At 45.8% G+C, this 13,557-nt stretch overlaps 1 protein-coding gene across 4 annotated transcripts in view; it reads left to right on the top strand.

Moving 5' to 3' along the window:
• Positions 1-13,557, top strand: part of slc1a3a (solute carrier family 1 member 3a) — a 62,926-nt gene that overhangs the window by 29,983 nt on the left and 19,386 nt on the right. For 3 of the 4 annotated variants that reach the window (XM_058375635.1, XM_058375637.1, XM_058375636.1), the window contains exons 5-7: positions 4,012-4,054; positions 4,411-4,679; positions 6,409-6,642. In XM_058375635.1, the coding sequence (XP_058231618.1) occupies positions 4,012-4,054; positions 4,411-4,679; positions 6,409-6,642 (546 nt within the window). Of the gene's footprint in view, positions 1-4,011; positions 4,055-4,410; positions 4,684-6,408; positions 6,643-13,557 lie in introns of those variants that run through there. The other variant, XM_058375638.1, reaches the window with a different exon arrangement.

Genomic DNA, 13,557 nt, shown 5'->3' on the forward strand with positions numbered 1-13,557 from the left:
CCACAACTGCTCGATGGATTCTGTGGATCAGTTCATCAGGTGGATCCATGACCATCACTTTATGCCATAAACTCGAGGCAGCCAGGTTGTTTATTACCAGGACTCGACCCTAGTAGGACATCTGGGGTAATAGCCATTTCCATTTAGACAATTGGGCTAACACCCTTTCCAGCAGGTCCTCCCAGTTCTTGGTCTGGAAATGAGGGGTTCCTAAATACACCACCAATACTTTTAACCCTTCCCTTTTGCATTTTAAACCCTTGGGAAGTTTTGGGGAGCCAGTCCCACTCCACTGTCCAGTGATAAAACCTTTGCTTTTCTCCCAGTTTACTCTGGCTGTTGAGGCTTTTTCATACTGCTGAATAAATTTGTTTAAAACTTCAACGTCTCTCCGTCTTGAAATAAAAAGTGTGATATCATCTGCATAAGAAGACAGATGTACCTTGACAGTTGTTTTTCCACCTTTCATAGTAGTGCCTGAGAGCTCCCTCCTTAGCATACATAGAAAGGGTTCAATGGCCAGGCTATACAGCTGTCCAGACAATGGACATCCCTGTTTGATCCCTCTTGTGACTTTTATAAGAGCACTAAGTCCTCCCTCCACTTTTAACATCACAGAAACATTGTTGTACAATAACTTAACCAGAGAGATAAAATTATGTCCAAAATTAAAACTCTTTAAAACATTAAAAAGGTAGCTGTGGTCAACTCTATCAAAAGCCTTTTCCTGGTCTAGTGACAGGACACCCAGATCAAGATCATTAAAAATCCCAAGATCAATGACATCTCTTATTAATAACAGATTGTCTGTTATTGACCTTTCCGGGATGCAGTACGTTTGGTCCTTGTAAATTATTATGTTTAAAACCTTTTTCGGTCTGTTGGCTAAACATTTGGACAGTATTTTGTAGTCCGTGCACAGCAGTGAGACCGGCCTCCAGTTTTTTAAAAGCCCAAGATCGCCATTCTTCGGCAGGAGTGATAGAGCCGCACGCCCACAGCTGGTTGGGAGTGTTTTTTCTTTTAGGGATTCTGTTAGCACTTCCTGAAAATCTTTTCCCAGGGTTCCCAAAAGTGCTGGAAAAATTCAGCTGGGAGTCTGTCCACTCCAGGAGATCGTTCAGTGGCTAGCTGCTTCATCGCACTGGTTAGTTCCAGGAGTGAGATCTCTTCCTCCAGAGACGCTCTCTGTTCAGAGTCCAGTTTTGGTAGGTCTTGTAGAAGATTAGCAGTGCTTTCTGGATCGCAGTGCTCAGCGCTGTACAGTGAGGTGTAGAACTCCACTGCCAGGTCTCTCATTTCTTTAATGTCTGTAGTTATTCTCCCATCTGGACATCGTAGGTGGTTTATCTCCTGTTTGTGGACACTCTTTTTCTCCATGCTAAAAAAAAAAGGTACTTGGTGAATCCATATCTTTTACAGAGCAGAAGCGTGATCTGATTAAAGTGTCTCTGAGCTGCTCAGACAATAAAAAATCAAGTTCATGTTTTTTTGTGTTTAAGGAGTCACTCATTGCGGTGGTGGTGTCATGGATGAGGTCTCTTTCTATTGCGTTAATGTCCTTTTGTAATATTTCCATTGAACTCTTGACCCTTCCAGTAGTGTGACATGCATAGTTTTAACAAAACATTTTAATTCGTGTTTTTCCTACATCCCACCACAGGCTAAGGCTCTTAAACTCATTTTTTTCCTTCTTCCAGTTTTTTTTTCCCAAAACAATTTAAAGCTATTAGAAAAGGAAATGTCCTGCAACATTTTAACATTAAAACTCCAGATGTACCTGGGCTTTGACCTTCGCTTCATGTTAAAAACAACAGTAACCATGTGATGATCTGTAAAACCATTTGGAGTGATTGATGTGTGAGTTATTCTATTGCTCCACTCTTTTCCTATATATAATCGGTCTAGCCTGGCTCCACTCAGCTTGTTACCTGTCATTTTAATCCATGTGTATTGTCTTACACCCATATTTCTTTCTCTCCATATGTCTATTAACTCAAACTCTGTGACTATTTTGGATAGAGCTGTACTGGACTGACTGTGAGGCTCCTCTCCGTTCCTGTCCACAATAAAGTCTGTGGTACAGTTCCAGCCCCCCCCCCCCACCAAAAAACTATACACACATTTTCATTACAGTTTCTAAGAGCATTTTTTATTTTCAGAAAAACTCTTTCTCATTCTGAACCATTATAGCATATATATTAATAAACCCAAAAACAACACCATCATACTCAACCTCCACTAATAAAACTCCACCCTTTTCTACTTCATTTATAGATAAAAGCTTTACATTGAGGTTTTTTGAGAATAGGTTGGCTACTCCTGCGCTGAGATTTGTCCCATGACTATACACCGCTTCACCTTCCCACCATTTTCTCCACTCAGCCTCATGTGTGTGTTTCTTGTAAAAGCATAACATTAATATGATTTATCTTAATGAACTCCGATAGTTTTGTTATTTTCGCTTTGTCTCTACCCCCATTTATATTCAGAGAGCCTATTTTCAGGTGCTCCATGAGAGAATGAAAAAAAGATGAAAGTAAAGACAGGAAAAGAAAGTACAGTAAGAAGGAAGACACCCAGTGTGACTGATTCATTTATTTCTTTTGTTACGTCGCAGTTTTGTCTATTTTCCTTAATCAGAACTTTTTCTTTTTACTTAAAGCCTCAGAGCTCAATACACGCTGAAACACAATCACTGACACCATGAATTTCTCCACATCCGGAAAACAGTCCTTCACTTCTACTGTCTTTCCAAACGTCATGTCCAAGAAATTATTAATTTCATTCAGTGAGTACAAGTCGTCATCTACAGATCCTACATCAGACATATCAGAGCCAGCATCATCATCATCATCATCATCCATACACGCCACAGAACCACTGTCAGAAGTCAGTGTTTTATCAGAATTCGGTGTCTGATCAGGAGTCAGTGTTTGGTGTGAAGTCAGTGTTTGGTCAGTCTCCTTTTCTGTTATCATGTCCGTCATTCCGTCATTAATGTTTTTATCCATATCTATAGTGTTTTCAACATGCACATTTTCCACAGTATCCGCTTCACCAACCGTTGTCTCTTCATCACTCACCTCAGTGTTGTGTACACCAGTGTTACTTACAGTCTGGGGATGTTCTTCCTCACTGTTGGAGGAGCTGCTCCCAGGTCCTGAGTTTCTTTGTGTGGACATGCAGCCAGTTTATGGCCCAGATCTCCACATTCAAAGCATTTCATTTTGCCTGTACTGGTGTAGATGGTGAATGGTCTGCCTTCAAACCACACCCGAAAAGAAACATCCAGATCAGGCTCGGTTAAATACATAAGGACTTGTCTGCAGAAACATGTAACGTGTTTTAGATACGTCTTTTTACATCCGAATGGAATAGATTTAATTGCGCGCAAGCGCTTTCTCAATGTCCGGGTCCGGAATGGCGGGGCGGGGTTTGAAACTGGGGCGTTTGACTTTAGTTGTCGGAGCTACAAGCGGTGTTCCGATAACGTGAGCTCCGTTCACTACAATGCCATCACTAATAAGATCATTCACTAAGTCCTCCTTCTTCACAAACACCACCACTGCCTTGTTTATGCGGGAAGCCGACACTAGATTCTCATACCCGACTGACTTCCCCATCTCCTCTAACACTTCTAACTTCTAACTTCTAACTCCTCCACCGTCACACCTGGCTCAGGTACACACCTGACGCCATTATGGCGCAAGAGGCGCAGCACACCCTCCGCGGGTGGGGACACCATCTCAACCGCCAATAAAACCGCACAAAAAACTCACAAAAACCTCACAAAAATCACCCCTAATAAATTATTTAAATCGCCTTTCAAACTAAACTTTTTTCCAAAAAAAAAGAGAAAGTAAGAAAAGCAGGAAAAACAGTCAGGTTTCCCAAACTGTCGCCCTCTCACCATGTTCACCCTCACGCACACACACACACTAGAGAGAGAGAGAGAGAGAGAGAGAGAGAGTTTGTTTTTCATCAAATGATTTTTTTTCTCTTTGACAGAAATATGTTTCCTCCAAATCTAGTGCAGGCCTGTACTCAACAGGTAACACACACACACACACACACTGCTGTCCTTCTATATGTGTCTGTCTGCTTATAAATGAATTTAAGTTAAATTAAAGCTTATAAGTATCAAATGTCTGTCTGTCTGTCTCACTATATGTCTTTGTCTGTCTGTCTGTATGTCTGTCTGTCTTCCTATCTGTCTCTCTGTCTGTGTCTGTCTGTCTCATTGTCTATCTCACTGTCTGTCTGTTTGTCTCATTGTCTGTCTGTCTGTCTGTCTCACTGTCTGTCTGTCTGTCTCTCTCACTGTCTGTCTGTCTCTATCTACCTGTCTGTTACCGCCCCTGCTGGGCAACTCCCACCCCTAACCCCACCCCCTGTGTGTATGTGCAGTTTAAGACCCAGACTGGGAAGCGGATGGTGACGGTGAGGGTGATGGTGAACAGCACAGTGAACGGTTCCAGTGAGGGACAGGATCTGAGTTATGAGGAGGACATCCCGGTCCTCGGGACAGTGAACAGCATCAATGCTCTGGGCCTGGTGGTCTTCTCCATGAGCTTTGGCCTCATCATTGGTAGCATGAAGGAGCAGGGTCAGCCACTCAGGGATTTTTTCGACTGTCTCAACGACGCCATCATGAGGCTTGTGGCCATTATCATGTGGTGAGTGAAGCGGGGCTTTCTGAAGGTATGGGGGGGGTGGCTACAGAGGACAGGTGTCCTGGGGGTTCAGAGGTCACCAGGGTCAGAATGAGATCTCTGTAATGACTCAAACACATGGTCCAAACTGAACAGGAACAAGCGGTCAGTTAACGGGTCAGTTAATTTTAGCAGTTGTGTTCACACCTGTGTGGAAAAATCCAGATTATCAGCTGACTGCAGCAGCTGTCATTTACAGAGAACAAACTCCTACCTTTTCACTCCTCTGACTGAATTCTACAGCAATATGACACGAACAGCACAGAGTCTGGAATCTCAAGAGGTAAAGTGATGATCAAATCTCCAGAGGATTCAAACCTGCAGCCAGAACACTGCTGAGAATAACATGAAGACATGACTTTATATAATGTTATAACTAACATCAAAACAATGCACCAGCAGTAGAAACCTGGCAAAAAGATTTTACAGACCTTCACAAGAACAACGTCTGGACAATGATCTGATGACCAACTTCACAACCAGGAAAAAACACCACTGTATATCTAAATCAGGACAAAAATAATCCAGTTCACTTATCAAAGGGAGAACAGAGCAGAAACCTGTGGAACACCTCCTGCTTTTCTGAGCCTCACTGCTGCTGAAAGGTGCTGGACTGACCTCAGTGTTTCTGACCTCGAGATCATCCTCAAGCAGTGGATTGTGAGACCTTCACCCTGCCCTGTAGAGGATGTTGATGATGTCACTGACAGATGTTTTGGAGGTTTTTCTCATCAGCTCTCACAAGGCTTCTGTCATCAGCTGCTGTTTTCTTGGTTGATCTGTTCAGTGTGTGTGGCTCAGTACTCCAGTGGTCAGTGCTCCAGTGGTCAGTGCTCCAGTGTGGTCTTTCTTTTTCAGGACTTTACAGATTGTCCGGTGTTTGTCCAGTAGCTCGGATGAGTTTTCTCTTTTATCCCTCAGACAGCTCTCTGGTCTTCATGGAGTCTCACCAAGAGATGTTCAGAGAGATGAGTTAATGGACAACAAGAAACACCTGACCATCCGTTTAACAAGTCCAGATGTTAATATCAGGAAATGAAAGCTGAAACTCTTATCTAGTGTCTCACCTTCATCTGTTACACTGAAACCCAAATGTCTGACCTCACTGTCTGGCCTCACTGTTCTAAACTCCATATAAACATCACACCTTCAGACCAACATTCTCAATAAAACAAATAAAAACACCTGTACAGAACTTCACAGAGATCAGGTAGTACATATAAAGTCAAAGTATCAAGTACAGGTAGACTCCAGCACCTGTGGACAGGTACACTCCAGCACCTGTGGACAGTCACACTCCAGCACCTGTGGACAGGTACACTCCAGGACCTGTGGACAGGTACGCTCCAGCACCTGTGGACAGTCACACTCCAGCACCTGTGGACAGGTACACTCCAGGACCTGTGGACAGGTACGCTCCAGCACCTGTGGACAGTCACACTCCAGCACCTGTGGACAGGTACACTCCAGCATCTGTGGACAGGTCTGCTCCAACTGCCGATACCCTTTCAACAAAACTACAACATCTTCACAGTAAAGATGATGGTGTTTTTGTTCATGGTGGATGTATAATTTCACCTGTTTACCTGTCAGTAGGCTCCTCTCTTTTTTATCTGTGTCATTAATCCTCGTCTGCCTGTTACAAAAACCCACAGACACTGCTGTAATGTTCTTGATGGTTACCTGTGGGCAGGTACGCTCCTGTGGGCATCCTCTTCCTGATTGCAGGGAAGATCCTGGAGATGGAGGACCTGTCAGCGATGGGTGGAGCTCTGGGCCTCTACACCATCACGGTCATCGTGGGCCTACTCATCCACGCTGTCCTCGTTCTGCCCACTATCTACTTTCTCGTCACACGCAAAAACCCCTTTGTGTTCATCGGAGGTCTCCTACAGGCCCTCATCACCGCACTAGGCACCTCCTCCAGGTGAGAAGCACACCTCTACACCTGCCTACACTACACCTACAGACCAGTACACCAGTGTACGCTACACCTACAGACCAGTACACCATTGTACACTACACCTACACACCAGTACACCAGTGTACACTACACCTACAGACCAGCAAACCAGTGTACACTACACCTACACACCACTACACCAGTGTACACTACACCTACAGACCAGTACACCAGTGTACACCACACCTACAGACCAGTACACCAGTGTACACTACACCTACACACCAGTACATTAGTGTACACTGCACCTACACACCACTACACCAGTGTACACTACACCTACACACCACTACACCAGTGTACACTACACCTACACACCATTACACCAGTGTACACTACACGTACACAACAGTACACCAGTGTACACCACGCCTACAGACCAGTACACCAGTGTACACTACATGTACACACCAGTACACCAATGTACACTACACATACACACCAGTACACCAGTGTACACCACATCTACACACCAATACACCAGTGTACACTACACATACACACACCAGTACACCAGTGTACACTACACATACACACCACTAAACCAGTGTACACCACACCTAAACACCAGTAAACCAGTGTACACCACACCTACAGACCAATACACCAGTGTACACCACACCTACACACCATTACACCAGTGTACACCACACCTACACACCATTACACCAGTGTACACCACACCTAAACACCAGTAAACCAGTGTACACCACACCTACACACCAGTACACCAGTGTACACCACACCTACACACCATTACACCAGTGCACACCACACCTACAGACCAGTACACCAGTGTACACCACACCTACACACCATTACACCAGTGTACACCACACCTAAACACCAGTACACCAGTATACACCACACCTACACACGATTACACTAATGTACACCACACCTACACACCAGTACACCAGTGTACACCACACCTACACACCAGTACACCAGTGTACACCAAACCTACACATCAATACACCAGTGTACACCACACCTACACAACAGTACACCAGTGTACACCACACCTACACAGCATTACACCAGTGTACACCACACCTACAGACCAGTACACCAGTGTACACTACACATACACACCAGAATACCAGTGTACACCACACCTACACACCATTACACTAGTCTACACCACACCTACACACCATTACACCAGTGTACACTACACCTAGACACCAGTACATTAGTGTACTCCACACATACACACCAGTTCACCAGTGTACACTACACCTACACAACAGTACACCAGTGTACACTACACCTACACACACCAGTACACCAGTGTACACCACACGTGCAGACCTGTACACCAGTATACACCACACCTACAGACCAGTACACCAGTGTACACTACACCTACACACACCAGTACACCAGTGTACACCACACCTACAGACCATTAAACCAGTGTACACCACACCTACAGACCAGTACACCAGTGTACACCACACCTACACACCATTACACCAGTGTACACCACACCTACACACGATTACACCAGTGTACACCACACCTAAACACGATTACACCAGTGTACACCACACCTACACACCATTACACCAGTGTACACCACACCTACACACGATTACACCAGTGTACACCACACCTAAACACGATTACACCAGTGTACACCACACCTACACACCAGTACACCAGTGTACACCACACCTACAGACCAGTACACCAGTGTACACCACACCTACACACCAGTACACCAGTGTACACCACACCTACACACGATTACACCAGTGTACACCACACCTACACACCAGTACACCAGTGTACACCACACCTACACACCAGTACACCAGTGTACACCACACCTACACACCACTACACCAGTGTACACTACACCTACAGACCAGTACACCAGTGTACACCACACCTACAGACCAGTACACCAGTGTATACTACACCTACACACCAGTACATTAGTGTACACTGCACCTACACACCACTACACCAGTGTACACTACACCTACACACCACTACACCAGTGTACACTACACCTACACACCATTACACCAGTGTACACTACACGTACACAACAGTACACCAGTGTACACCACGCCTACAGACCAGTACACCAGTGTACACTACATGTACACACCAGTACACCAATGTACACTACACATACACACCAGTACACCAGTGTACACCACATCTACACACCAATACACCAGTGTACACTACACATACACACACCAGTACACCAGTGTACACTACACATACACACCACTAAACCAGTGTACACCACACCTAAACACCAGTAAACCAGTGTACACCACACCTACAGACCAATACACCAGTGTACACCACACCTACACACCATTACACCAGTGTACACCACACCTACACACGATTACACCAGTGTACACCACACCTACACACCATTACACCAGTGTACACCACACCTACACAAGATTACACCAGTGTACACCACACCTAAACACCAGTAAACCAGTGTACACCACACCTACACACCAGTACACCAGTGTACACCACACCTACAGACCAGTACACCAGTGTACACCACACCTACACACCATTACACCAGTGTACACCACACCTAAACACCAGTACACCAGTATACACCACACCTACACACGATTACACTAATGTACACCACACCTACACACCAGTACACCAGTGTACACCACACCTACACACCAGTACACCAGTGTACACCAAACCTACACATCAATACACCAGTGTACACCACACCTACACACCAGTACACCAGTGTACACCACACCTACACACCATTACACCAGTGTACACTACACCTACACACCAGTACATTAGTGTACTCCACACATACACACCAGTTCACCAGTGTACACTACACCTACACAACAGTACACCAGTGTACACTACACCTACACACACCAGTACACCAGTGTACACCACACGTGCAGACCTGTACACCAGTATACACCACACCTACAGACCAGTACACCAGTGTACACTACACCTACACACACCAGTACACCAGTGTACACCACACCTACAGACCATTAAACCAGTGTACACTACACCTACACTCCAGTACACCAGTGTACACAACACCTACACACCAGTACACCAGTGTACACTACACCTACAGACCAGTACACCGGTGTACACTACACCTACAGACCAGTACAACAGTGTACACTACACCTACACACCAGTACACCAGTGTACACTACACCTACACACCAGTACACCAGTGTACACTACACCTACACACCACTACACCAGTGTACACTACACCTACAGACCAGTACACCAGTGTACACTACACGTACACACCAGTACACCAGTGTACACCATGCCTACAGACCAGTACACCAGTGTACACTACACCTACACACCACTACACCAGTGTACACTACACCTACAGACCAGTACACCAGTGTACACTACACGTACACACCAGTACACCAGTGTACACTACACCTACACACCAGTACACCAATGTACACTACACATACACACTAGTACACCAATGTACACTACACATACACACCAGTACACCAGTGTACACTACACCTACACACACCAGTACACCAGTGTACACTAAACATACACACCACTAAACCAGTGTACACCACACCTACACACCAGTAAACCAGTGTACACCACATCTACACACCAGTACACCAGTGTACACTACACCTACACACACCAGTACACCAGTGTACACTACACATACACACCACTAAACCAGTGTACACCACACCTACACACCAGTAAACCAGTGTGCACCACACCTACAGACTAGTACACCAGTGTACACCACACCTACACACCAATACACCAGAGTACACCACACCTACACACCATTAAACCAGTGTACACCACACCTACACACGATTACACCAGTGTACACCACACCTACACACCAGTACACCAGTGTACACTACACCTACACACCAGTACACCAGTGTACACTACACCTACACACCAGTACACCAGTGTACACTACACCTACACACCACTACACCAGTGTACACTACACCTTCAGACCAGTACACCAGTGTACACTACACGTACACACCAGTACACCAGTGTACACCACGCCTACAGACCAGTACACCAGTGTACACTACACGTACACACCAGTACACCAATGTACACTACACATACACACCAGTACACCAGTGTACACTACACCTACACACACCAGTACACCAGTGTACACTACACATACACACCACTAAACCAGTGTACACCACACCTACACACCAGTAAACCAGTGTACACCACATCTACACACCAGTACACCAGTGTACACTACACCTACACACACCAGTACACCAGTGTACACTACACATACACACCACTAAACCAGTGTACACCACACCTACACACCAGTAAACCAGTGTACACCACACCTACAGACCAGTACACCAGTGTACACCACACCTACACACCATTACACCAGTGTACACCACACCTACACACGATTACACCAGTGTACACCACACCTAAACACGATTACACCAGTGTACACCACACCTACACACCATTACACCAGTGTACACCACACCTACACACGATTACACCAGTGTACACCACACCTAAACACGATTACACCAGTGTACACCACACCTACACACCAGTACACCAGTGTACACCACACCTACAGACCAGTACACCAGTGTACACCACACCTACACACCAGTACACCAGTGTACACCACACCTACACACGATTACACCAGTGTACACCACACCTACACACCAGTACACCAGTGTACACCACACCTACACACCAGTACACCAGTGTACACCACACCTACACACCAGTACACCAGTGTACACCACACCTACAGACCAGTACACCAGTGTACACCACGCTTACACACCAGTACACCAGTGTACACCACACATACACACCAGTACACCAGTGTACACCACACCTACAGACCAGTACACCAGTGTACACCACACCTACACACCATTACACCAGTGTACACCACACCTAAACACCAGTACACCAGTGTACACCACACATAAACACCAGTACACCAGTGTACACCACACCTACACACGATTACACTAGTGTACACCACACCTACACACCAGTACACCAGTGTACACCACACCTACAGACCAGTACACCAGTGTACACCACACCTAAACACCAGTACACCAGTGTACACCACACCTAAACACCAGTACACCAGTGTACACCACACCTACACACCAGTACACCAGTGTACACCACGCCTACAGACCAGTACACCAGTGTACACTACACCTACACACACCAGTACACCAGTGTACACCACACCTACAGACCATTAAACCAGTGTACACTACACCTACACTCCAGTACACCAGTATACACAACACCTACACACCAGTACACCAGTGTACACTACACCTACAGACCAGTTCACCGGTGTACACTACACCTACAGACAAATACACCAGTGTACACTACACCTACACACCAGTACACCAGTGTACACTACACCTACACACCATTACACCAGTGTACACTACACCTACACACCAGTACACCAGTGTACACTACACCTACACACCAGTACACTACACCTACACACCAGTACACCAGTGTACACTACACCTACACACCAGTACACCACACCTACACACCAGTACACCAGTGTACACTACACCTACACACCAGTACACCAGTGTACACTACACCATTACACCAGTACACCACACCTACAGACCAGTACACCAGTGCACGCTACACCTACACACCAGTACATTAGTGTACTCCACACATACACACCAGTACACCAGTGTACACTACACCTACAGACCAGTACACCAGTGTACACCACACCTACACACCATTACACCAGTGTACACCACACCTAAACACCAGTACACCAGTATACACCACACCTACACACGATTACACTAATGTACACCACACCTACACACCAGTACACCAGTGTACACCACACCTACACACCAGTACACCAGTGTACACCAAACCTACACATCAATACACCAGTGTACACTACACATACACACCAGAATACCAGTGTACACCACACCTACACACCATTACACCAGTCTACACCACACCTACACACCATTACACCAGTGTACACTACACCTAGACACCAGTACATTAGTGTACTCCACACATACACACCAGTTCACCAGTGTACACTACACCTACACAACAGTACACCAGTGTACACTACACCTACACACACCAGTACACCATTGTACACCACATGTGCAGACCTGTACACCAGTATACACCACACCTACAGACCAGTACACCAGTGTACACTACACCTACACACACCAGTACACCAGTGTACACCACACCTACAGACCATTAAACCAGTGTACACTACACCTACACTCCAGTACACCAGTGTACACAACACCTACACACCAGTACACCAGTGTACACTACACCTACAGACCAGTACACCGGTGTACACTACACCTACAGACCAGTACAACAGTGTACACTACACCTACACACCAGTACACCAGTGTACACTACACCTACACACCATTACACCAGTGTACACTACACCTACACACGAGTACACCAGTGTACACTACACCTACACACCAGTACACCAGTGTACACTACACCTACACACCACTACACCAGTGTACACTACACCTACACACCAGTACACCAGTGTACACTACACGTACACACCAGTACACCAGTGTACACCACGCCTACAAACCAGTACACTAATGTACACTACACATACACACTAGTACACCAATGTACACTACACATACACACCAGTACACCAGTGTACACTACACCTACACACACCAGTAGACCAGTGTACACTACACATACACACCACTAAACCAGTGTACACCACACCTACACACCAGTAAACCAGTGTACACCACA

The sequence above is a fragment of the Hemibagrus wyckioides genome, linkage group LG22, assembly GCF_019097595.1.
Source record: "Hemibagrus wyckioides isolate EC202008001 linkage group LG22, SWU_Hwy_1.0, whole genome shotgun sequence".
Lineage (NCBI taxonomy): Eukaryota > Metazoa > Chordata > Actinopteri > Siluriformes > Bagridae > Hemibagrus > Hemibagrus wyckioides.